General features: G+C 38.9%; 2 protein-coding genes across 5 annotated transcripts; both read right to left on the bottom strand.

The window, feature by feature from the left end:
• Positions 1 to 754: 754 nt before the first annotated feature.
• On the bottom strand, positions 755 to 6,553 carry LOC135468257 (uncharacterized). 4 transcript variants are annotated; one of them, XM_064746407.1, is made up of 4 exons: positions 6,291 to 6,516; positions 4,163 to 5,061; positions 2,575 to 2,997; positions 755 to 1,916 (listed from the first exon to the last, which is right to left on the bottom strand). In XM_064746407.1, exons 2-4 carry the CDS (start codon positions 4,914 to 4,916, stop codon positions 1,870 to 1,872), a joined length of 1,224 nt encoding a protein of 407 aa, XP_064602477.1. In that variant the 5' UTR covers positions 4,917 to 5,061; positions 6,291 to 6,516; the 3' UTR covers positions 755 to 1,869. The 4 variants fall into 4 exon arrangements, with proteins under 4 accessions (XP_064602477.1, XP_064602476.1, XP_064602475.1 ...); XM_064746406.1 differs by having other exon boundaries at positions 755 to 2,997; positions 6,419 to 6,553; XM_064746405.1 differs by having other exon boundaries at positions 755 to 2,997; positions 6,453 to 6,547.
• Positions 6,554 to 13,101: 6,548 nt separating this feature from the next.
• Positions 13,102 to 24,544, bottom strand: LOC135468598 (exosome complex component RRP4-like). The gene is made up of 8 exons (XM_064746939.1): positions 24,426 to 24,544; positions 20,457 to 20,558; positions 19,860 to 19,995; positions 18,631 to 18,696; positions 17,005 to 17,073; positions 16,244 to 16,420; positions 15,581 to 15,709; positions 13,102 to 14,395 (listed from the first exon to the last, which is right to left on the bottom strand). Exons 1-8 carry the CDS (start codon positions 24,542 to 24,544, stop codon positions 14,321 to 14,323), a joined length of 873 nt encoding a protein of 290 aa, XP_064603009.1. The 3' UTR covers positions 13,102 to 14,320.
• Positions 24,545 to 27,566: the final 3,022 nt, after the last annotated feature.

Raw genomic sequence — 27,566 nt, 5'->3', positions numbered from 1 at the left:
CTGTCCTTATTTCCTGCTTTCACTTACATGTACTTTCTTAGTTCTTTGATGGTTTCTGTCAAACGTTGTCTTGGGAATTGGCCTTGCGATTATTGACTTAGCATCCTCGGGGCCTGGTCCCTTTGTATTGTTTTAGTCTTACTGCAAGCTACATCTGATGACAACACAGCATTTTGAGTGTTTCCACACCAGCGACTTCTAATAAATTGCAATTAACATCACTGCATATTTTTTGTTTTGCCCGATTCTGCTTAAGCCATGGCCCCTTGGGGGAGTGTAATTTGCTACTATTTAGGCATTTACATGAACAGTTAGAACAAAATCCTAACTGACGTAAACTGACAAGAGGCCGTACATGTGACCATTTGCCAGCCCAGACATCGCACTGTCGTCTCTGCTCTGATTTTACTCTCTATGCTGTAAGTCTTTAATTATATCGAATTACTTTAAGCCGGCAAGGCTCCATACTATGACATGGGCTTTTAAAGAGGCTTTTAAAAACTCATAAAATAACAAACAAATGAAACTTGCATTTGAGGATTCATAATGGAAAATAATGCTTTATTTTCACCAGATAACAAAGTTTTATAAGAATATATTTAAACAAAACCATCAAGTTGTGAGAAACATATCTGGATTTCCTACCCAGTGAAATCACTGACACAACAATGAATTTACGAATACACAATGGCTGTTTAACACTTGAGATTTCAAAAAATAATAATAATAATAATAATAATAATAATAAAATGGGGACAGTTTTAACAAGTAACAGAATACTTATACTATGACTATTTTCATTTTGGAGAACAAAGTTTAAGATGCAAAACACTCTCAGGTAAACAGCATGAGTTCTTTTGAAGGTCACAAGGCCACATGAGCAGTGCGGCCGGATGTCAAGCATTACCTATCACATAAATGCATCCCAATAACATTAACAAGGTTACATTTCTACAAACATGACATTTTCAACAATTACAAACATATGCAAACAAGTTTAACTAACAATAAATCATGTACAAAAAAAAAATCAAATGCACCAAATAAGAAATAAGCAACAGTAATGAAACTACTTTTGGAGATTGGAGATTTTACCTTGCAATATCCAAGCAAATGATTTTATCTTGGGAACAACTGGAAAAAGTTATAATTGTTCAATTTTCTATCTTTTAATATGCAAAAAGGCCTATAACTTAGGTCATGTAAAAGCTCCATCTTGCAGCTGCATTTTATAACTATTCCAACATAATTATTTTATGATCATCAAACTTCAAATCATCAATGAATAGTGTTTGTACAGCACAAACCTGGCGGTTAGGAACCTTCCTCCAAGGGATGATTTTCAAAAGCTGTTGTGCACTACCCAGAATGCAATGTCAACTGATAATGTGTGCCTCCACCTGACTTTGGACCCATATTTCACAATAATCAACTTGTAACTGGGTTAATGTTATTACTGCCTGTAGACATCTGAGCACCCAGAAACAAACTAAACTGTTGTAAAGAAAAAAGAAGAAAATCAAAACCATAAAGGTAATTTATTTACATATTTGCTTGAATGGTGTTTATACCGTACTCAAGAATATTTCCCTTACACGATGAAGGTAGCAATATGGTAAGAGGAAACCCACGACTATCCTCAGGTTCACAAAGGTAATGTTTTGAAGTTTGACTGAACAAACGTGTCATATACACGCAGCTTACTTTCCCACAATGACAGACCATTCAACATTACTGATGCTATGCCCTTCTTGTCTGGTATGAGTGAAAGTATCTTAATCCTTGCTAGCAAACGAACGTTCCACACTTGGAAAATACCCCTGCAAGTGAGTTCACAATTTCATTGGTTGAAGTGGAGTTGTGCCTTCACTAATACTCACAACAGCTCACACAGAGGCAGTTGTCCACCACTGAGTCTGGAAATTTCAAAGGAATATGAACTACTTCAGCAATACCTGGTGCCAGATATCGCCCACAAGTGAACCATGAATGTTCTCCATGCTAACAATCAGACCTCTACCAAACAATCTGGTCAAATTTGGCCAGTATTCACCCCCCGCTTGCTCTTTAACACATTACATTTTTCAGTTTTATCATGGCCAACTTTCAATGTGCTCAATTCTGGGTGGAACATCAGTGTCTTTTGCTCCATGTCGGGTTTTCTCACATGTAAAATTCGCAAAAAACAATCAGTTTCTGGTTTGTGTTGTTGCAAACACTTCAAGACATGTTGCTTGGCAGTGTGAAACGCATGAAACAATTCATTGCACTGAAAGCATGAAAATACCATAAATGTTTTAGGAGGACGACGCTCAAATGAGCTTTTGCATTTCAGAATATGATTCCGCAATTTCATGCATGTTTTAAACTTTTTACCGCAGGTGCATGTCTTGCGACTGTGAATTAAGATTTTGTCCTCCTGTAAGACATGCCCTATGGAATACCGGGTGGATCCACGGCTCATCGACCCAGTTGGGCTGTTGTGGGCACAGGAATAATGCTCAGAGCAAGTATATATGTCAACAAAGACTTTATTACACGATACATCAGGACAAACCGGGATGAGATTCTTACCAAAGGATGGCGTGTGTATCATAGCAGCAGGTGCTATAACCAACACGGGCATCAGTCCCTGTGTGACCCTTTCGCATCTAACCAAACTGGCGGAGTAATGCCCCTTACTTGCAAGATGCCTGTTCATTAGCGGTTTCTTTGAAGTCATTATCCTACACAAATCGCATTTCCATCGTGTGAGCAGATCTGACCTAATGTCAACAACTTCCTGGGAAGTGCTGGCTTGGTGGAGTCTTTTCCTTGGTGGCTTCAAAGATTCTGCAGTCTCCTTGATGGAATTATGAACTGGCTCATGGTCATCTTCAAACTTCCTCTTATCTGAGCCAGAGATTGGAGGCCCACTGTTACTTTGTAGGCTTGAGAGTGAGGAACTTTCATCCGGCTGCTGTGTGTGGTCTATCACTACCTCTGACTGGCTCTCACCTGGGAGTGATACATAAAAGGTAATTTAATTATGTATTTATTTGATTGATGTTTACACCGTTCTCAAGAATATTTCACTTACACAATGGAGGTAGCAATATGGTGGGAGGAAACCCACAACTATCCTCAGGTTCACAAAGACAATGTTGTGAAGTTCGACTGAACAAACATTTGTTATATACACGTAGCTTACTTTCCCTCAATGACAGACCATTCAAAACTATTGATGCGATGTTCTTATATTCTGGTATGAGTGAAAAGCGTCTTAATCCATGCTAGCAAACGAATGTTCCACACTTGGAAAATACCCCTGCAAGTGAGTTCACAATTTCATTGGTCGAAGTGGGGTTGTGCCTTCATTAATACTCATCACAGCTCACACAGAGGCAAGGTGTCCTCCACAGTTTCGAAATTTCAAAGGAAATATGAACTACTTCAGCAATACCTGGTGCCAGGTATCGCCAGGTGAACTGTGAATGTTTTCCATGCTAACAATCAGACCTCTACCAAAGAATTTGGTCAAATTTGGTCTGTATTCACCCCCCCGTTTGCTTCTGTCAACTTCATAAAAACACAGTGACAAATGATTTGATTTTTACTTGTGTACCTGTGTGATTTTATACAGTGATGCTGTCAGACCCTACAGACCTAACACTCTTGAACACATCAGACTTTTCGGTTTTATCACGGATAACTTTCAATGTGCTCAATTCTGGGTGAAACATCAGTGTCTTTTGCTCCATGTCGGGTTTTCCCACATGTAAAATTCGCAAAAAACAATCAGTTTCTGGTTTGTGTTGTCGTAAACACTTCAAGACATGTTGCTTGGCAGTGTGAAATGCATGAAACAATTCAATGCACTGAAAGCATGAAAATACCACAAATGTTTTAGGAGGGCAACGCTCAAATGAGGTTTTGCATTTCAGAATATGATTGTGCAATTTCATGCATGTTTTAAACTTTTTACCGCAGGTGCATGTCTTGCGACTGTGAATTAAGATTTTGTCCTCCTGTAAGACATGCCCTATGGAATACCGAGTGGATCCACAGCTCATCGACCCAGCTGGGCTGTTGTGGGCACAGGAATAATGCTCAGAGCAAGCATATATGTCAACAAAGACTTTATTACACGATACATCAGGACAAACCGGGATGAGATTCTTACCAAAGGATGGCGTGTGTATCATAGCAGCAGGTGCTATAACCAACACGGGCATCAGTCCCTGTGTGACCCTTTCACATCTAACCAAACTGGCGGAGTAATGCCCCTTACTTGCAAGATGACTGTTCATTAGCGGTTTCTTCGAAGTCATTATCCTACACAAATCACATTTCCATCGTGTGAGCAGATCTGACCTGATGTCAACAACTTCCTGGGAAGTGCTGGCTTGGTGGAGTCTTTTCCTTGGTGGCTTCAAAGATTCTGCAGTCTCCTTGATGGAATTATGAACTGGCTCATGGTCATCTTCAAACTTCCTCTTATTTGAGCCAGAGATTGTAGGCCCACTGTTACTTTGTGGGCTTGAGAGTGATGAACTTTCATCCGACTGCTGTGTGAGGTCTATCACCACCTCTGACTGGCTCTCACCTGGGAGAGCTAAATCATCTGGGTGGGCAGGGGATTCCCTTGACTGGGCAGAATCACTGGAATCCCTAGTGAGACTTAGCTGACTTTCGGGTATGTCTGGATATGAAGACTGCAGCTGGATTGTAGTGAAACATTCATTTGTAAAGGAAGTTCGCTGATTACGATTCTGTGGACCGTGAACAGCAAAATAACACTTCCTTTGCAGAGAGAGCAAGGCCCGCGATGAGTACTGGTCTAATCTCCGCTTCAATTCTGCTCTTGCTGCCAGAATTTCATCCATGAGATATGGAGTGCCTTGAAACCTCTGGCATGACTGCATTTTCTCCATCATTAAACCTCTCCCCTAGGAAGCCCAGATGTCAAACTGCTCAGAGATGCTGTAGACTATGGAAGCTGTAACCTCTCTAAAGTTATATTCAGCTAACACAAGCAATTCTTTCTTCATGAGGAGTGCTGCTGTTCACAGTATCTCCCCACTGAAAGATAAAACAGGGAATGATTATGATATGCAGTGACAAATATTTGTTTTTGCACAATTGTGTGTTTTCTTTACAGCAGAGATGTACTGACTCAATGCAACATATTTCATGACCCAGATAATGATTTCCACAGGTTGTGCATGTTAATTAGTGCATGGAATATTTCCAAAGAAGATTTTTTTTCAGGTATACTGCTACATATCTGTACTATGTTGCCTTTATTTTATAAATGTTACATAGTATAAACAGTTAAATAGGGTGCCTAGTCGAATAAGCTTTCTACAATCTAGAACAAAAAAATATAGGTTCCCTTTAAAGCAGCATTAAAACTGAAACCTGAACAGAACAGGAGAGCAACATTGCCCAACCAGACCGATTTTAACCTTTTTCTCATAACTATGTTCATTGTGAAAAGCAGATTCTTTAATGAACTGAAGTGAAATGAATTTCACATCCAGCATCCAACATGCCCCAAACCAACATCAGAGCATGTTCCATTTAAAAACCTCATGATATTGCTATACCAGTTTGTCACTGTGTTAGAGACAATAATTAACCATTAAATTGGTCTCAAATGCCTGAAGTTTGCTGTTTGTTCACAATAGTAGCTAGATGGAATATATATCTTGCTTATGCGCTGTTAGCAGTTTCCATAAAATTACATCCTTTAGCCATGTTAGCTTTCAAGAACCCCAGCTCACCCTGTCCGACACTGCTTATTCATTGTATGAAAAGTTCTCCTACAAATTAATAGACAGGCCTTATTTGCGAAATATCCCACGAATCTGTGATGTAGCGAAATATCCCATGACATGAACAGACTGTTAAGGCTAGCCCTAGAATTCTGCTAACTTGAACCACAGGTGCTTGAATCCAGTCCATAAAAACCCTATATAGGGGGGCCTATGCCAAGTACATGTACCAGCTTTCTACACATCTATAAGAAGTAAAGTTATGAAACGACTTTCGACCGGCACCAATGCTTGATTTCTTGCAATGTCAAGAAATCAAGCCTTCCACTTCCAACATTTCCACTTGTTTCTCTACCTGGTGCTTATGTCTGCTCGAATCCAGCATTAGTATTTCCAAATCAATTGTATTTTTACTAGGTCCAGATAACACATATAAGTGCCACACAAGTCGTTTCATACACTTCTTACATATATGTAGGAGGTTGGTATATATAGTGACTGGATTCGAACGCCTGTGCTTGGATCCAGACTTACTTTGTTAACTTGCTGACTTATATTCCCGGTATGTGATTTGATCAACAACAACATCAACATGTTATCCATAGATTGTGCCTTTACGCAAGCACTGTTTGAAACAGATAGGTCGTGTCCTAAAAACTCACCGATTCCGCTATAGTTATTGAAATAGTTTATTACCTCGTCGCTCTACATACTTATCCAAGGAAGAGCACTACACAGGAAATCGTTATTCAGCCGTAAGCTCTAGTCCCTGTGTCTGGTGGATAGTTGTGTGAAATTAGCGACTATTAACACCAGCCGTTTACCACAGCGGCCACTAACCCCCTTGCGCGCCACTATACCTGGAAAGTCAAGACTAGGACTAAGAATAAAGACGAAAGAGGATCAAATACTAGCATAACGCTTTACAAAATTAAAAATTTCTTGGCCAGAACTGAACATCTACTAGCGGCATCGATTCGCTATAATGAGTATAAAACCGTGTTATTTTTGTTCAAGGACAGAACATGGAGGTGTATGCCTGACTTCAAGCCGTTGATTTATTTATTTGAGTGGTGTTTTACACTGTACTCATGAATATCTCGCTTATACGACGGCGGCCACCAATATGGTGGGAGGAAATTGGGCAGACCTCGGGTGAAGCCGTAATCGTCGTGGTACAAAGGGCAAGCCATTATCATTGATACACAATATGAAATAGGCAAAGCCTAGGTGCGCGCGCAGTGCATTGCTTAGCCTTATGAATTCTAGACATTGCGTACTAGCAATACGATGTATTCATTATCGTATAGATTACTCTGATTATCTGTGTATATGTATAATTATCAAGAGCTTGATCTTTTCATTGATACCGCTTTCTTGCGTGATAAAATAGCCATTAACTGGCTTTTCGCAAAGACCCACTGCATACATAGGCCTACTCTTACCTTGATAAGGTATACTGGATGTGTTATATACATACTTACTGGTACATCAGAGGTGTACCAATGAGGTGTAGCATATCTGATCTTATGTGTGTCTGAGGTATACTTGAGGTGTATGTGAGGTACAATGAAAGTGTATCTGAGGCACTGCTAATTATGCAAATTAATACCTCAAGTACACCTCAGTGGAGGAGTACCCGGGAAAGACCATAGCTAAAAAAAACTGGATGTCTGAGCTACATCTGAGTTACAGCTGAGCTATATGTTTATAGTCAAGGTGGATGTACCTAAGTGTAACTAGTATTCAATACACTGTTTTCACTTTTATTTTCATAGAAAATAAGTTCAAAACACTGAGGTACTAGTACTGGCTGTATAAATTATAGATCAAGTTGTGAGTGCAATTCATAGTTTACAGTAGGCCTGTCTGTAAATGTCTGCTGGTTTACAACAGCAACAGTGATATACATTTACTTGAGGCTTTCTAGCTGCTTGATCAAAATTTGCTGAGTGCTGCGTATTCCTTTTCTATGCAGTTAAGAACTTTTCATGCACCCAAAGGCCACAAATTCTGCACGAGGAACTATCGGTCAGTCAATGCATAACTGGGTCTGCCACAGCCTAGACGTGCACATGCACTGTTTGGGACAGCCATCTTGGAATAATTAGAAACAAATATATTAATACTCTTTGACTGGTCAATATTGGGACATCAGTATAAAGCAAGGCAAAGGTTTGTATTTATTTCGTAAACATTTTTTTGCACATGCACAAACATTTGTAATTTTGTAGTCACCATATTTAAAGTAAAATGTAATCTGATGACCACTTAATTATTCAAAACCTCTTTCTATAAGGAGGTACATTATTCTTTTTTTTTTAACATTCAGAGTTGCTGAGGTGGATCTGAGGTATCTATTTATCTCATATTCAAAGTGTTCTAAGTTCCTGAGGTATTTCTGAGGTATAGGCATATGACGGAGGTGTAGTTAGGGTACACCTCATCTATACCTCACACTGAGGTGTATATGAGGCGTACACCCGATATTCACTCCATTCATACCTCATATTGAGGTGTACACACATCTTAAGCCTGTAAGCATTCTTGCGGAGTAGCTGTTGATTAGTCCTTCGGGGTGAAAATTAAAAGTGAGATATAGAAATAAGTTAAAGATAAAGGAATTTTTTTTTCACTCACGCCAGACTGGAGTCAACCACCTATATTAAGAGTATACTTGATATATATGAGCATTTGTGATATCTAACACAAATTGTCAAATTTGTGCTGTATTTCTGTATTTGTGCTGTAATCCTGTATTTCTTCATCTTCGTACGTTCTTTAGTGGACACGTGTTTACGCCCATAGGCCTATAGTTAAATGCTAAAAAAATTCCTATATTTTTCTTAAAGAAAGACAGCTTAAAGAACCGTAGCAAGTAATATACAATTAAATACACATGTGTGTGTTTTATGGTAAACCCTTTCTCATGCCGTTTATCATATAAAGGCATTTTTTCGAAATACTAATATGTATTAGGATGACAAGCTCTTTGGGCTGGAAAACCTGTTGAAATTGTTCAGGTTTTCATGATGATTATTCCTCCTCGACCTCAGCACTTATATAATGGATGCGGTTTGACTGATTTAAATTTCATGTGTGCATGGCTTAGGTTGGGGGCAAAAACTGAGTGATGAAGGTCACGTGACTTGGCAGCCGTCTTGGATTTTGTTCAAACCTTTAAACGGTAACTACTGAGACGATTATTCTGAAATTTGGAATTTCGAAAATATATAGTAGCATCTCATTATGTCACATCTCATTATGTCTCGTGAAGAAAATTTCATTTTTTTTTCTGTGGAACTTTATCTAGGTCCAAAAGATGTAATCATATGGAAATTTAGGTGAGCTGCTTCTAAAAATAACATTAACTTTGACCAAAAATGGCAATATTTAAAGGCATGCAATGAAAAAGCTCATGAGAGGTCTTTATTTTGGACCTGTCACTTGAAAAGGTGTAAAGCTAGATACCTCAACCTTTCACCAAAGTGAAGATCTTTCGTAGGAATGCCGAGAGACCAATAGTTTTTAGCTATAAGTGTTGGAGAAAATATTATATTCGGGCCATTTGAGTAACGCGGACGGGAATGTGTACAATGGCTAAGGAAGCTTTTCTCAAGTGGAGTCTGTGTTTGGCTTGTAACTTGAAAAGTTTCAAAGTTAGAATGCTGAAACCTGTACCAAATTATATAGACTGAGTAGCTCTGTATTTGGCGGTCGACGTGTTTTTAATGTATACGACTAACGGGGCCTCCGTGACCGAAGTGGCTAGCGTGCCATGAACGTACAATGACCAGGAGCCTCTCACTAATGCGGTCGCTCTGAGCTCAAGTCCAGTTCATGCTGGCTTCCTCTCCGGCCGCAGGTCTGAGAGCACGGTCGTGGGTTTCCATCGGCCTTGATTCTGGATTCCTTTAACTATAATGTTTCCTACCGTCCTATAAGTATTCCTTACACTTTAGTTTTAGAACATTTAAATCTTTCCCATATCAAAAAGCATGCAGACTTTGTGTAAGACTAACTGCAGTTTAGGGAAGGTACAAATTTATCCTAATTTCTGCCCACTGTAGACTAAATCCACAATGTCACTGAAGGTGTGGTCGAGCACTGGTATACAGTACCCAGTACAATTTGTTTTTAGCACCAACGTAGAAAATTGGACTGCACACACTTGGGTGAAAAGTCTGCACCGCTGTAATCTATGGCCAACGATTTTCTCGCTAAATTGTTAGAAGTTTTAGCTCACAGACAAAACGTGACCATCTGTTTAACATAAGGCGATCAGTAAGGTGCCCGGTAGAAATCTTGGAACACATACTTCTTCCAGCGCATGTGGCGCACTCTCCACTCGCTACACATATTCAATAATGAATATTGACAATAATATTGAACGTCTGAATGGCATATTGAAGCCGAAAATATTGATGTCAGTATTATTGAAGAATCAAATCTCAGTAGATTTTTATTGATGAGTCATCAGTATAACTGAACGTGTCTTGAACATCATAGCGCAATGTTTCATTTTCCACGTGGACGTCTATGTGACAGCATTATGCATTACCCAAAGAAAGAGCTTTTCTTCTTGGGGTGATTAAATAATACCATGAGCTACCCTGTCTATGAATGATTAAATCGGAAGACTGCAGTACCAGAGACAAAAATAGCTTTTATAATCTCCTGGCTCCTTTTTTTCTCAAAGTAGACTGGTGTGGCCAAATTTTTCACACTCGAGGTACCAGTTTCGTGAACTTTCCTCGCCTTTTCTGCCCTTTCTTTAAACTTGAAAGTGCTATGGATATGTTGAATGTTGATTCACTGATACTGAGTGTGTGGGGACAACCAAAACTTTTCTTCAGTAATATTCAACCAAAAATAATGGCGAAAATATTGAGCGTCTGTGAACCGCTTTACACTAAGCCTTACCGCTGAGGTCCTTGCGCGGGCCTACAATCAGCATTCATCAATAAAGCTTTGTCAGGTGAACATTGGAATCCTGTTGAACATACACGTAGGTAGAGAACAATAGGAACAAAGGATGAGACAGAGATGCTTTTTTTTTTTTTTTTGGTTCTTACATCACTTTTTACCTCATCAGCGTGATCTTAGAGACCTCGGCGTTTTGCAAGATTTCTATACAAAATTTGTTAATGGTGGTATGCGCTGTAACGGGTAAGCTTGAATTTTTCATTGATAGTATTAACTTTATTTTGAACAATAATTCATTTTGCTTCAATGATGTATACTATATGCAATTTTAGGTACAGCCACGGGGTTCCTAAAATTAAATTGTATGAAACTTTCTTCGCAATTTCAAAAAAACTCTTTCTTGCCTACTTGACGCTATGTTTATAGGCATAAAACACCTTCATTGAGCACGTGTATAGTTTTAACCTCTGAATGTTCTAGAGGGGTGGCTTTCATTCAGACCGGGTTGACACTCACTAATAAACATAAACACTTTCTTCAACATCTAAGAAAGTCAGTTTTCCTTCCTGAACTTTGTAAAATGATAAAATTGAAAAGTAGTGTTAAAGGGAGAGAACATTGTCTTATGTGTCGACTACCAAGAAGTGACTTTCGTTAAAGAAAATTGTTGTTTGTATACGATTAGCCTGGATCATAAAACTGTTGGCTGACCAGTGTATAGTTTCCCACACCCATGGCATATGAGTGCATATACAAAACATTTGAATTCACAAAATCTTTTAATTTTAACAGTGAAGGCGGAGTAAGTTTTAACACCTTCCAATTTATGAATGTACGTCCCACATTTGAGTATGTTACGTTCATTTACACGTGCCTTGCATTGGTTTACTGAGGTGAACCAGCTCTCGTCAACATTTTCTTTAGGTTTGGGCTGTGTCGCTCAGTGTTAATAATTGTAGATTTGGAAATAACCTTTTCATTTTAACGCTATTGTTCTATACAGGTAATGTTCATTATTATAAGGAATATATTATTATTGTTGGGATGGTATGTAGGGATAATATATTTTTATAAGCATTTTTGTGAGATTTGCCTGAAAATACTTATGAGATTTTCTCATCTCAGCTAGCATCTGTTATTCCCCTAGGATTAGACCTACAGCCTCATTCGAAATAGTTGGATTAACGGCAATGGTACACACCCGTCTAGCCAATAAACAAGAGATATTTACCCGTGTGTACCTGGCGTGCTTGGAGTTAAAATGAAGATAGGCCTACAGTAGGTATTGGCTGGTTTCTGAAATATATCTGGCATTATAATGCGCAAAGATTTGAGGACCGGAATATCCAAGAAAAACATATTACAGATACCACTTGTATCCACTGCAAAAGAACTTGAGGATGCAATGCATTAGGGATATCAAACAGCCATCTGTTTTTTTTTTTTTTTTTGATGGCCGAAAATACGAAAATAACACCAACCTTCTTAGATTTGAACATTCTCATTTCTGTATTTCGAAAAAAACATTTCATACATTTAAATTTCAAGAAACCTAATCATCAACGTTGCGTATACTGGGGTCATTTTGGTTCCCATGGCAGTACTTAATATTTGCATGTGATATTCATCACAGAATCAAAAAGAATTATTTGTTGAAAATAAATTTAAAACTATCAATGATAAATTCACTTTTAAAACGTTGTTGAAGGGACGTAGAGAATTTAGAGAAGCCAATTGTTCATGGTTTCTAATCCAAGATCATGTGGAATACATGTGTATATAGTGCCTATAGCCATTTTGACATCTTCCTCTACTTCCTAGGGCAAGTGATCCAAGAAATCTGATTCTCATCAAAGCTGTTACTGTCATCTAGGAATGGTCTGCATAGTAAGATGATCATGAGACCGGGTGGGGTAGACCATTTATTGATTTATTTGATTGGTGTTTTACGCCGTACTCAAGAATATTTCACTTATACGACTGCGGCCAGCATTATGTTGGGAGGAAACCGGGCAGAGCCCGGGGGAAACCCACAACCATCAGCAGGTTGCAGTCAGACATTCCCACTTACGGCCGTAAGGTATTCCAATTTTTGACTTTGAATATCATTTTAGATTGGTTCTGGTTGATGAATTTTTAGCAGGCCATCAAAAATTGCTGGTTTTGTATTTAAACTTAAACTATTTAAACTGTTGGTTTCCTATGGGCTCCATCTTATTTCCTCTTATGTGATCTGGTTTTCCCTCGAATTTGCCTGGTTTCCTCTGGGTTTTATAAGGTTTCCTTTGAGGCTACCTGGTTTCCTATGGGCCCAATCTGGTTTCCTATGACCTCTATCTGAGAATGTCTACACATGTTGGTCAATTTCAGGATTTCACAAGAAAGATAATTTTATTAATCTACATAGAATAATGCCCTCATAATATGCCTGAATAGACATCTTTATTGCAAATGTACAAAAACTTTGATGAATTTTTTACAGTAATATAACCATCAACTCATAGAGCTCCATTATCAAAGACACATAATCAGGCTACTTGAAGCTTTTCTGCACTCTCAAGCCATCCGTTCACCCCTTCAGTTAGTCACTTATTTCACAGTACTTCCCAAGGAATCAAGCATATTCAACACAGGGGCATCTTATCTGACTTTAACCATCAGCTTTTGACCTCTGTACAACTCAAAGTTGATTCTTTCCCTGGAAACATAGGAGATGACCCCGTTAAATTCACTCATTTTATTTTCTTTAGAATTTTCTTTCAGCCATCTACTGGTTGAGAGGACCATTACAAGCACTAGTGTTTTCAACAGACAATGGCTAAAGAACCAAGCATGTTAATAAGGCAAAAGTCACTTGAGCCTCACAGAGATAAGATGGTAACATATCCTGGATCCCCTTAATACTCAAAAGAAATCACTGGCTGTTCCAATGTACACCCTGATGTAGTCTGCTTGGAAGGTAGATTCCTTAAACCCTCGATAACACTGTGTATATTCCTACAGACACTGACAGTATCCAAAATCTGTACATAAGAACCATCTGGATTTTGCTGCATCCTACAATTCTGCCAACAATAAAATTTGCTCTCATTTATCATACAATGATAAAGGGCAGATAATCCTGCTTGTCTTTGGCTGTTAGCCATGTGGCTATTATCTCCCTTTCTCCACTACTGGTTGACGCAAATGGTATCAAAGGGAGAAAGCGTTATTCATCTGCTTCAATCTGCACTTCTCTGGGTGGTGCTGTCTTTATCAGAAGACATGAAAGTAACCACAGTAACCACCTTCAGAACTGCATCGTTCCCAGGTGATGAACTACAGTTAACCACCTCCAGGATTACATGGTCTCCTGGATAACATGGTCTCCAGGCGATGAACAGTGATGTTAACCACCTCCAGGATTACATGGTCTCCTGGATTACATGGTCTTCAGGCGATGAACTGTCATGTTAACTACCGCCAGGATTACATGGTCTCCAGGTGATGAACAGCCATGTTAACCACCTCCAGGATTACATGGTCTACAGGATTACATGGTCTCCAGGCGATGAACAGTGATATTAACAACCTCCAGGATTGTTCTCCAGGCGATAACAGCCATGTTAACGACCTCCAGGATAACATGGTCTCCAGGATTACATTGTCTCTAGGCGATGAACAGCATGGTTAACGACTTCTGTGGCAATCTCTGGCTTTAGAAGGTCTTTTACCTGAAAAAGGAGCAAGATAACACATGTATCACAATGTCATGCTACACATATATCACAATGTCAGACTACGCATGTATCACAATGTCATGCTATACATGTATCACAACATCATGCTACACACGTATCACGTCATGCTACACGTGTATCACAATGTCAGGCTACTCATGTATCACAACATCATGTATCACAACGTCATGCTACACATGTATCACAATGTCAGGCTACACATGTATCACGTCATGCTACACATGTATCACAATGTCAGGCTACACATGTATCACAACGTCATGCTACACATGTATCACAACGTCAGGCTACACATGTATCACAATGTCATGCTACACATGTATCACAATGTCAGGCTACACATGTATCACAACGTCAGGCTACACATGTATCACAATGTCATGCTACACATGTATTACAATGTCAGGCTACACATGTATCACAATGTCAGGCTACACATGTATCACAATGTCAGGCTACACATGCATCACAACGTCATGCTATACATGTATCATGTCAGGCTACACTTGTATCACAATGTCAGGCTACACATGTATCGCAATGTCAGGCTACACATGTATCGCAATGTCAGGCTACACATGTATCACAATGTCATGCTACACATGTATCACAATGTCAGGCTACACATGTATCACAACGTCATGCTACATATGTATCACATCAGGCTACACATGTATCACAATGTCAGGCTACACATGTATCACAATGTCAGGCTACACATGTATCACAATGTCATGCTACAAATTATCACAATGTCATGCTACACATGTATCACAACGTCATGCTACACATGTATCACATCAGGCTACACATGTATCACAATGTCATGCTACACATGTATCACAACGTCATGCTACACATGTATCACATCAGGCTACACATGTATCACAATGTCATGCTACAGCTGTATCACAATGTCATGCGCATTTATCCTAAAAGCTCTACTGTATCAGACCCAAAAATTCATCCACAAGGTGCATTTTAAGGGTCTTTTGGTCTGGAAACTTACATTTTTCCAGTAGGAAATCTCTCTACTTTCAATGCACACCTCAAAACATGATTCTAAGACCTCTGAAATGTGTAACTTGGGCAAAAGTTTGGACAGTATAGGATGGGAAAAAATATTCTATGATTATACCAAAATGACGTTTGACTCACTGGGTGCTTGAGTGAGGCCTCATACGTGTAGAGTATACTACTGTCAAATAGCATCATCTTACTGTCTGCCAGAGCTAAGACGCAGTTTCGCATCCGAGCTATAACTTCCCTGTCTGATCTTGGAATGGGCTGGAAAATAAAACATTTCAGTCACCACCATTATTAGTCCACTGACTGACTGACTGATGTATTACATATATTGTAAAGGTTGTCAGATCCAGTACAGGGCCTACATAATAAGATATTTCTTATCTTATCTTATTTATTTATTTCTGATTGTTGTTTACTCAAGAATCTTTGTGTCAACAGTAAACTACCAAACTTTGGCAAGTTACTGACAAACCTTCTCATGTGACATACATACTTTTAAGCCATGTTCACAGAGAACAGGGTCAACTCTATAAATACATGAAAGGGAAAAGCAAATGATCATGACCCCGACAAATAAATAGAAAATGATGCCAAGGTCAAGGACTGAACCTACACAGGATATGTCTCATGGTAAGAAACTGTGCCATTTCTTATATTATCTGTAGCTTTCAGTTGCCGCATTGTGTAGCCCATTTATTTATCATGAAATGAAACCAACTTTACTGACTTCACTGGTTCTACTTCCAATCAATGGCCCAACAATTCTACTCAACAAACTATCGAATGGTTCACCTCAAAATTCTGCTCATATCCTCCAGTGTCGTCCATCTCTTCGTTCAGCGTAGGACTGATCCAGATGTAGCCGTTGTTACCCAGAATGAGGCTGGCTCCACATGGCAGATTGTGAAAATGAGTTTTACGTTTCTTGACCAAAGATGGGGAGACTTGCACCAGGCTTCCTTGACTTAACTGCGAGACAGGAATATGAAAAATGTTGGCTTGAAAACAAACAGTGGTGTAACCATGGGGCCAAAAAAATTGCTTAGCATGCTGCAGCAAGAGAAAAATCCAAAATGAAAGTAAACAGAAAGTTTCAGACTACACAACACTGGAACAAGTGTAACAGGAGTCGTGATGGCATCATGTCATCATTTTGCCCACAATGGTGGCACACAGTCCTGAATGAGTAGACTCCTCAGGCAGATTTCAACAGTGGCTTTGTGTGCGCATCAAAGAACTCATTTTTGAGGTAACTTTCAGCAACTTAGAGCAGAATAAGACCAATTACTATTTCAGGGGTCTCAAGAGTTCACACAGATTTATATGCCACAAGATGGGGGCTCTCACAAACTACCGCAGCTAAAAGACATGACTATACGGTAGGTGCTAATTCAATCTTGCAACTATAGAAATTACGCCTTACTGCTTACGCTAGTGTGTGAGAGACCCTACCCTGTCTCACCTGTATTTCCTTGAACTTTCGAGACACCTGAAATGCTGATCGGGCTTGTTCCATTCTACAGTTATCCTTTAAAGTGTGACGTTCCACTCACCTTACCATACTTAAGACTCCTGGTGTGCAGAGAGAGACTTCCATCTGCGTAGACCGAGTGAACCTCAGCCTGGCCAGAATGGTCAAGGAAACCCGCCAATGTCACAAGGCTATAAACGCACTGAATAATTGATTGTTCTTTGATTGATGTTTAACACTATACTCAAAAGTCTATACCTATGCAAATATCAGCCATTATTATATAGCTGTGAGTGCAGTCAAATGAAACCAATTGGATTATACCAGATGACCGTCCTGAACTTGGAGCAATAACTTGGATTGGCCAGTGTCAGGATTGGCCAGTGTCAAAACGCCATATTATTTTCCAACCGTGCAGTAGCAAAGGGAGGTAGCTGAAGGCATTTTTGTTAACATTGACAAAGGAAGAAATTTCATTTAATTCCTAAACTCCAAACAACATCACAAAGAGAAAACAAAAAGCCAGATAGGAATATTCAAGTGCTGCTTATGCTGCCTGACGGAGAACATGGAGACCGAAAAACCTACTCCAGGCTATTTTTTTTTTATACATCATCAAATTTATAGTGATTGATAGATTTGCAAATCACTATTGGAACTACATATATATCACAGCTCTAGCTTGTTTTGGTGGAACCAAACAAACAGTCCTGATATGAACATCATTGTCTTGGTATTTCTACTTGGTGGTTATTTGTACAGGTGATGAAAATCCTTGAACAGCTTGAGCAATATAATAAATACGTCATTGTGAAGTGCTTTGTACATTATGAAGTGGTATTGTACTTGTCCATGTTGTGTTAAAACTACCACTCCACGAAGTACAAAACACTTCACAACAACCTAGTGGTATATAATGGGTCCAGCCAACTGAAGTGTACGGAGTACACAATGTCAGATTTTTGACCTGTAACCACAATTCCTCAACCTTTACGCATATAAAAGAGGAACTTTCAGTGCAATTTATGCACATTTTGAATTTGATTTCGCAGATAGAACTACACTGGTTGGATTGGCCAGTGTCAGGGCTTCCCAAAAAGTACATTTTTATCAGTCAACACAGAATAAAACCTTGCAAATGCGCAAAAAGGTTGAAGAATTACAGTATGCTGCGAATGTGCGACATACTGACAAAAGGTAAGTGGTCTCCAGGAAACTTTACGTGTTAGTCTCATGTGGTATAGTGATTAAGAGGTCATAGCCATAATTACTTGGTCACAGCCGGTTCCCACAGCTTGCTTCACTTACAAACTAAATTCTCTGAAATTCTGGATTTTAACTCTATGTAGTAAGACAAACTGGTTGTGTGGTAGAAACAGTGTGTTATGGCTAATGCCAATGCCTAATGGCAAATTCAACCAATACTGGATGAACGGGAAGCCCTCAATCCTCTAAAACACACCACACACAATGTAACAGGGACTTCAAGACTACAAATTCAAGCCAACAAAGATTGCAAAAATGGCTGATTTTTTTAACTGATGCATTGCTGTCACAGACATTACTGAAGTCCTGTAAAAGCTGTCTTCTTCTTCTCTATGAATGTCTTTTGTGCATTAGGAAGCCGGCCACAAAAATCACTCTCCACACATTGGAAAAAATCTTCAAGATCCAAAGTTCATGTATAATTTCATATTTCAAAAGATACACTTATAAGATCTCCCTCTTTTAGGTACTGCCTCATCATCTTTTCATCCTCTTCAGATCTCCGTCTCTGAAACAAAAATTAAAATAATTTCTGGATTCTTGGAAGAATTTTTTCTTCCTGTCACGTGATATGTTCAAATATTGACCTCTTAATGAAAATAAAGTATAACGATTGACAATGTCACATTTACATATTATTCTCTATTTTTAGATAGTGCAAAGACCTTGCCATTAAATCAACAACAAAGGTCAATATTATTATACTGTCACAATTATGACTGTTTATTGTATATGTAAGAATTGTAGAGCAGAGACTTCGTATGTTATAGAGTTGTAAATCACTGCAGTGCTAAACTGGGGGGAATTTGTGCACAAATTTACTACAGAGGTCTTTGACAAGGAAAACACGAACAGCATTTGGCAATCCATGTTCCATGGGTGGCAACTGCAACCCAATGACTGATGAAATGTTGAGCTATGAGGTAAAAAAAATTCCTCAGTCTTTGATATGCAAATTGCTACTGATGATTGGCTATCTCTGCACTATGAGAGATGGCCACTTCAACATTATGATTGGCTAAAAACTTTAAAGCCTGGGCAACCGCGTCACCCAGGCTTTATCCCCCTGTTACATCACCTCTCCATACTTCGTATCTGCAAGCCAAACAAGAAATCAATAACTACTCAGCAGAACTACAATTACACATCATCTATTTTAATGAAGAACATAGCACCTGTCATCCATTACATTAACAATCAGACTATCAACTAGCATAATGTGCATATTTTATACCAAATGAAAGGCCATTAAACCACTGTCCAGAAAAATGGTTCATGTTTTAGTTTCTTTTGGTAGAATTTTTCCCAACCCATTCAAATGGTTTTAAATTGTCAGTTCCTACGCTGTAGTAATCCAGAGGGTACGCATCAGTGATTTCTTCTGACAGCAACATGGAATTCAATACATGTGGCGTCACATGTCATAGTTCGAAGTGCCGGCCACTGAATCGCTGGGCCGCACAAAATGCAGGTTCAAAACCAGTCTCGGTACAGGAAATTTGTTGATTCCTTCACACAAATTGCTTGTAAGGCCTTGGTCACAATGAGCCGTCAATGAAGCTCTCGTGGCCTTTGGGGCTTTCTAACGTTTGCAAAAGATCACTTGTCTTCTACCAATAATACATACATGATCTGCTGAAGCCGATTTACGTTCAAGGGGAGGCAACTCACCAGCTCACCTCCTGGCAGATTCACTGACGACAAGAGCAGAACGGAATCCAGTTTAGAATGTGTCTCCACTTTCCAGCGGCGCTGACCTACTTCTATGATTCGGCCAATAATAACATCTCCAACTTCACCATTATACCTGGAGAAGAATGAAAGTACAACTTTTACAAATGAATAAGTTTCCCAAGTTAGAAAATAATCTGAATTTGAATGCTTATCTGAAAGACATACACACAACACTTTTGACACTGCATAATGAGTAGGCTTATGCATGGTTTTTTTTTTGCTTCAATTTTTTTAAAAATGAAAATTCACACACATTAATGAATACAATTTATCTGGAAATTATGTATTTGAATATCTACTAATTACTCTTGCTGATAAAAACATCACTTAGGAAAAAAGACATTTCCACAGTCTTTGGTCACCACAAAGTCCTGAGCACAGAAAAGATCTGGGCGCTTTTACATGCCTTTTTATCCCTGAGTTTTAAAACTTCAACTAAAGAGGTAGACTTCATCATGTGAATTTAATAAATGACTTTAACATGCATACCATTCCTTGAGATTTGAAACTTTAACTGGTGGGTTTAATACTGACCTAGTTTTGAGAGGTTTGACACAGATGAGTTTATTTACTCTCTCCACTAAGCCCGCAACTGATGCACTCAATTTGTCTCCTTCCATGTACGTGCCATGTCCACTGTAAATCAGAATAAAAGCAACTGCTGTGGTTATTTTATACATCATTCAGATACATGGTCATTTTACCAAAGAGAGTGCCTAGGGCGTAGAAAGATAAACACATTTAAAAGTTACTGGTTTTAAAAAAAAAAAAACATTGTTGTCAAAGATAACAAATTTAGTCGCAGTCATTCCACAACTTTATAAACAGTACATAAAGACGTACAGAATCGATTCCAAGCATTTCAGGTACAGCTGATTTATTCAAGCATGGTCAAGCTTGCAGGGTTTAATCCAGGAAACTCTGTCTCCACTTTAAGCCAATCAGTGTCAGTTCTGATTTTTTTTTTTTTTTTTTTGATTGGAGTTTTACGCCGTACTCAAGAATATTTCACTTATACGACGGCGGCCAGCATTATGGTGGGTGGAAACCGGGCAGAGCCCGGGGGAAACCCACGACCATCCGTAGGTTGCTGACAGACCTTCTCACATACGGCCGGAGAGGAAGCCAGCATGAGCTGGACTTGAACTCACAGCGACCGCATTGGTGAGAGACTCCTGGGTCATTACGCTGCGCTAGCGCTTTCACCGACTGAGCCACGGAGGCCCCGTGTCAGTTCTGTATCCTTTTAAGGAATTTTCGTCTTATATATCATGTTAAGACAAATAGGACCGTCCTAATTTTTCCGTAACTGATCCCTACGATAGATTGCCTCTCTCATAATGCAGGGATAATCAACGGGCTCCTGATCAAACTCTCTCATGAAGGCCATTTGTTTAATTACACCGGGGGATTTGTAAAGCTGAGGTTGATGTCATGGGACATAGTGATGTCAACTCGATGGTAAATCTGCTTTTCATAATGAATATCTGATCAGTAGCCAAGAAAATTCATAAATCTTGTCTTTACAACTGTCCCAAGCACCCAAGCAACTGGCTACTTCAATTGGCGAAATTTGGCAGTTGGCCATTTTGAAGTTCTGATGATATAAGAGTGGATGCATCAGTTACGTTTGTGTAATTTGCAATGTTATGGTCTTTATTATGCATGCATAATGAGGTAAGGACAAGTTAGTTAATTTTTAGGAAGAAACGGTTGGCACTGAGTTGTGCTGGGTAAGTTTTACCAGCGGTAAATTTTCCTAACCCAGCATCCAACACATTTGGTGCTGTTTCACACTTTAACTCTCGCAACTACATTGTACATTGCTTGAAATTAGCTCTGTAGGGTTGTACAATGTATAATATCACATGCCTGTCTTGTTCCATAAACAACCGTGAACACCTCTGTACCCGGGCTGCCCACACAAGCATAAAACTGGTGGAAATTGGAATCGATAGCAGAAATGACCATGGGTATAGACAGACAGATTATTTGGCAGACAGCAGTAGTGTATTGGTTTATTTATCTCTTTGATTGGTATTTTACTTCAGGCTCAAGAATATTTCATTTATATGATGGCAGCTAGCGTTATGGTGGGAGGAAACCAGACAGAGCCAGGGAGATTCACTACCATCCTCATTGCTGGCAAACTTTCCCAAGGTGAGCTTGTGGAACAAGAGAACGTTGTGATAGTATAGGTAATCCCACACAGGCTTCGGAGCTACTCAAACTAAGTGTTACTGTTACCGTTACCTGATTCTACAACTGTGCCGGCCTAGTTATGACTGACAAATAAGGCTTACTAGACATTTGTTTAAGGGGAATTCGATGTTGGGGCGCTCCTGCATATATTGGAAGCATGAGGAGTAGCCAACAGGTTCACAGCACATACGAGTTCTGCGGTCACCGAACCTCCGCTACCTCCCTCTGCCATTATAAAGAGGGAAACGACAAACCTTCAGATTAATGTAGTCTTTACAACTGCTTGTTTAGTCAAGTTTTGCAAGGTAAGTACATGCCTTCTCGTTTTGTTTTATCCTGCCATAGACTACACCATCCATTGACTTGCATATCATGACCACCGATAGGAGTTACCATGGTCCAGTTTATTGCTTGTCTGCAGCAGAGAACGGTTTACCACTGCACAACATACGTTCCGACACAAGGAATGTTTTTGTATAGCATTTTCTCCGTGAATAAGTTTAGTTACCTGTGGATAAATTTCAATAAATACTGTTATACAAAATTCTTTCTTTTTTATATGATTTTCCCAGCCTGGAATTACACAGTTTCTTGCAGTCATAAACCGCAAGTCTTTGTAATGTGAAACTAGTCTGATATAAATATAACATATTATTTTCATTTCTTTGTAGAATTGAGAATGCATCGGTCATTAGGCCACTGTTGTGAGGTTGGCTACTGAAATTCCTTCAAGGATAGTTTTTACAGACACCTTCAAATGTGCTTGAGCTTGCTATGAGTGTCAACTATACAGGACACCATCCGCGTCCCGTGTCCAGATTGATCAATTCAAACTTCAGTTGTGTAGTAAAGATAGTTAATTCACACAGTAGTGTCTGATTGATTTTTCACTTTTAGTTTATACACTTGGTGAAAATTTACCTTTAATTTAAGTGGTAAAATTCTGGATTTTGGTTGTGGAGATCTGGGTTCAGCACCAAGTGTGATGCTCAAAACAATGCCTTTACAGAATCACTGAAAATAACACCAAGCACTGGTTGCCAAAGGCTGGGGAGTTGGCAGTGATAGAACTATTAAAGGAGAAGAAAACCTAAAAACATGACACTACAGGCTGAAAAGAGCACATTGTTTTTCTATCTGGTGGTGCCTGCTGCAGAATTTTGCGATTTTTCCTTGCCATACACGTAAAGCCTGAATACGGCAAAGCTGGCATAAATCGCAGTCCATTGCATCCTCCATCTTTAACAACCTGTAATTTATGCTGGGGGTGTGTTGCCTCTCAGCCAATGAGAGTTGTTAAAACTGCCGGCTTGTTCGTGTAAAACTCAGAACCAACGTCCAACATTCTGGTTTCCCAATCGTCAAGCGGAAACGAACTGTACTGTTTGCTACCTTCTGGGAAGAAGAATTCTACAAGAAATGTACGAACTGCATTTCGTCGGTTTTCCGACTGCAATTTTCCTCCAAACACAGAAGACTTCAGCACTAGTTCTTAGGCAAAATGGAGTTGCCCACAGCGGATTTGGCGCTGACTTAATTTATAGTTTGTCAACTTGAGGTACATATTAGAATTTTTTCATGGCATGCACCTGCGAGGAAAAGCATACTATTTTCAATGTTATTTTATTGATATTTATATTTTCTTCACCTTTAATACAACTACCAACCCATGAACTTCATGTACCTCTATGTTATTAAACATTTTACCAGTTTAAGTTAGAATCTGTCTTTCATATCACTCTTGATAATGGCATAACAAAATGTTGAAATATAAAGTCAAAAGGAAACTTTCATTGCTATAATTGTCTTGTGAGGAGCCAATCCTTGCACAATATAGCCATACATAGGGCCCGTGTATAGGTTTATGTTCAGGATTACCAGTATTCAAGAACTCAGTAAGTGAGCTAGTAGTTACAAAAGTGCTGCAGAAATGATTTTTTTTTGTTGCTGAAAATCTCTAGCTCCCAGGAAAGATACTATAGCAATTTGTGGTTTAACGATTAACTGGCGATTTAAAACTGAGCCCCAGGTGCTGTCTTAAACATTCGATCTTTTCCTTCACCACAATCGCATCCTTCGTGCTGGTATATGCCTGCTACAAGAGGTCAAAAAAAATTTTGAAACAAGAAAATAAGTCATAAGCGAAGTGACTTACTCTATATCCTTTGACAACTGAAAGCACGTTTTATTTGCTCAACCGTTGACCCCTTGCGAGTTGGCCCTACCGTAAACGAATGTCTGTACTTCGCCCTGGAGTGGAGCGTTTGACTTAACTAGGACCTAAATCTGAGTTGAACTTACCGCATGAAACCGGTATCTGTGGTGATTACGTCTCCAGGAGACACCAGATTTGCCGGTTCCTCGGGAACTTCGTCCTGAGCCGCCACACGTGCGCTCGCCAACCTGATGTCCACCGCCATTACTTTCGTTTTTGTGTAGAGTTAGCAAAGGCCCCATTTTCACTATGTAGGCCTGGTGCATTTTAAAGCCTTTCGTTGGTACATTGATATCAAACTACAGATGCGAGCCTTGACTTTACATCACGCACAGATGTATCTAAACCGAAACAATCCTCCTTCTAAAAAAAAGTACGAAACTATAGACTTCTTTTAAGCTTGTAGCAAGTGGAAGTAACTCTAAAATACAATCAACTATTCAGATTTAGAAATGGTTACCTCCCCTGATTTTGAACTGCTGGCATCACCCCGATTAAATTAAAATTTTAAATGATGTAATTATTAATAATTTGAATGACGTGAATAGAGAGTGTGTTTGTTTGTTTTGTTTTTTTTACTCAACCCTTTATCAATCTAAACAGCCCTTATTTTAAACTGTGAGAAATTTTTCGACACCGCTTTTCAAAGGTATTAAAATTATACCTACATTGACATGGAAGGCAAAATGGATATGCCCGCAGTGGGTCAGTCGGTTAATGGATACATCACTAATATAAAAATAGAAAAAGCACATGACCTGTCTCCACTGGTGTTTCAGGCAAGCTGGTAGAGTACCAACAACTAACAATTACTGTCTAATCAACTCATCTTACAAAAAGCAAGGGAGACTCCTGCAACTCACACATGTTGTTTCACGCATGCTTTCATCATGCCCATCTTCTGTTGGTATCCCAAAAGATATTTTCCTTATTTCTACTCGGCCGGTTTCTTAAGTTTTTAACATGTTGTTTTAATATAAGGTAAATTTTGGTGTAACCGACTCCCTCTGCAGTAAGAAAGGAGAGCTTCTGCAACCCACAATCATACATGTAAAAGTAAACTTAACGCGAAAAGTAAAAACATTTCACCGTAGACGTGAAGCAAAGCTTAATGTAAAACATGTCAGTCTATATTCTTTTTTCACCGTCAAACATAACTGAGATTTGGTACATGAAGCATTTATTCTAATACACAAAACACTAAAGTCATTTTTCATGCACTTTGCGGTATTCAATTTACACATAGTGAGTCAATAACGGAACATCTTCTTTGTGTTATTGTGCTCTACATGTGTGCCAAAGCTGAGCTCAACACATGCAGTACCATGTCTAACATTTTCTTTAACTTTTAGCATTGGGCACCTTAACATATTAACCCTTTGTTTTACAATGTTTATTAACCCCAAAGGTAGAAAGCCACAGTCAAAATAAAAACACTACAGCTATACGTATAAAAAAAAGTCGCAAATTCGACTTGATTGTTACGAACTTATCATAGTACGCTTTTATAATATGTGTAGCCTGTGACGAACACATTCAAATTCCTATAACGCGATTAAACGCTTCCTGGTCCAATAACAAAAATTCATACATGCTTTATATTACATTATGATTTAATGGTGACAGCATGAATGATTTACCGAAGTGGAGTAATATATTAATTCAACAGCTGATAAATTCGCAACAAATATTTATTTTGCTTCAGGAATTAATATCTAAGTTGTTATTTTATGCTAGAGGCGGTGTAATATGTTCTTGTGTCTTATAAGCAACTGCTCCACAGTCCAGACGTAATAAAATATCGAAAAGTTTGAAGTCCATCATCCCATGATTTATTCTTAAGTGTTATTTGTTTTTAAATTTAAGAATTCAACATTTTAAACTTTACAGTTAAAATTTCTTTTCGCGTTTGCGGCTAATCGTTTTACTTTTTAACGATGATGTGACTTTTTACACATAGTGTTAAACTACTTCACTTTTAGTGTTGATTTTATATTTAACATTAGACTTAAACTTCTTACTGTGATCGCTCATGCTGGCTTCCTCTTCGGCCGTACGTAGGAAGGTCTGCCAGCAAAAGATTGTTGGCACTGTATGGCACACTGGAACAGCATGGTGAAGGATTCTGGGTGTAGGTGGACAAAGCAGCTGATAAGTCGTCAGGTATGTCGGTCGGTCGGTCGGCGGGTCAAATTTTATCTGACCGACGGTAGGGCCTATTACGTGTTGGGAATATACGCTTTTTGAAGACATCCAGTTCCTCTTGGAGATCTGGGCAATGTAGGGTTTGTTAACATATCCAGCTTGTAAAAGGCAGTGTTCGTTGAAAAGATTTGTGGTGTCTCAATGCCTAATTTGTACATGGTTTTCAATGGTTATAACACTTGATTTCCTTGGATCCTTGGCAATACTCTCGCGGTAACTGTGGAATCGATCGGATGAACGGTTTACGAGAATGTATGCATGTACTCGTGGTTTGATGAAATATACTATTCTTTACATCAAACGAATATGTGCCGTCTACATTAAAAAACTTTGACAACGCTTCTTTGGTGTAAATCGAAATATTCATCTGTTGTTTGGGTCCACATTTTAATGAAAATGCATGCTATAATCCAAGGAGAATGTACTTCATTCAGTCAATTTTGCATTTGAACTATTTTTTTGTTTTTTGTTATAGTATTATCGTTCTTTGGGATTTACACTTTCTCTGTATCTAACGCAGATACCAGGGCTTAATATAAGTTGAGATAACTTGGGTTTTCAAACCATCTCAGAGTGAGGCATGCTTCTAATTATTGGCAGTTTTGTTAGTTACGTGCCTGGATGACTATGAGACCGATTCGTTGGCCTAATGGTTAGAGCGTCAGCCTCAAAGAAAGGAGAACAGGGATCAAACACGGATCGAGTTATACCAAAGACTTTAAAACTGGTGCCTGTCGCTCAATACAAGGAAACGTGACTGTTGTCCCGGTGTCCGTATAATGTGACTTGGAGGGGTGTCATGTCTGGTGTCTTCTGGATGATACTTTGTAAGAGTATGATATGGACTTGGCTGCCACAAGAAAACACAGTACATGTACACACACACCAAATGACTCTCGTCGTCATATGATTGAAAAATTGTGAAAATTCATTCATTCATGCATTGCTAGTCTTTTAAACCACTTGCTGAATAATATTCAGCAATCGGGAACTAAATTTGTTACTGTATGTCAATGAATAAT

This window comes from Liolophura sinensis, chromosome 6, assembly GCF_032854445.1.
Source record: "Liolophura sinensis isolate JHLJ2023 chromosome 6, CUHK_Ljap_v2, whole genome shotgun sequence".
Lineage (NCBI taxonomy): Eukaryota > Metazoa > Mollusca > Polyplacophora > Chitonida > Chitonidae > Liolophura > Liolophura sinensis.
The sequence above is the reverse complement of the archived record's forward strand: the minus strand, read 5'-3'. Positions and strand labels throughout refer to the sequence as shown.

Excerpts from the sequence above, each read along its gene's own strand:
- LOC135468257 (XM_064746406.1), bottom strand. The coding sequence starts at position 4,916 with ATGATGGAGAAAATGCAGTCATGCCAGAGGTTTCAAGGCACTCCATAT. Across the intron at positions 2,998-4,162 it reads GATACACACGCCATCCTTTG|GTGAGAGCCAGTCAGAGGTA; the intron begins GTAAGAATCTCA and ends TATCACTCCCAG.
- LOC135468598 (XM_064746939.1), bottom strand. The coding sequence starts at position 24,544 with ATGGCGGTGGACATCAGGTTGGCGAGCGCACGTGTGGCGGCTCAGGAC. Across the intron at positions 20,559-24,425 it reads ACAGATACCGGTTTCATGCG|TGGACATGGCACGTACATGG; the intron begins GTAAGTTCAACT and ends TCTGATTTACAG. Across the intron at positions 17,074-18,630 it reads AAGAGGGAGATCTTATAAGT|GCTGAGGTTCACTCGGTCTA; the intron begins GTATCTTTTGAA and ends CATTCTGGCCAG.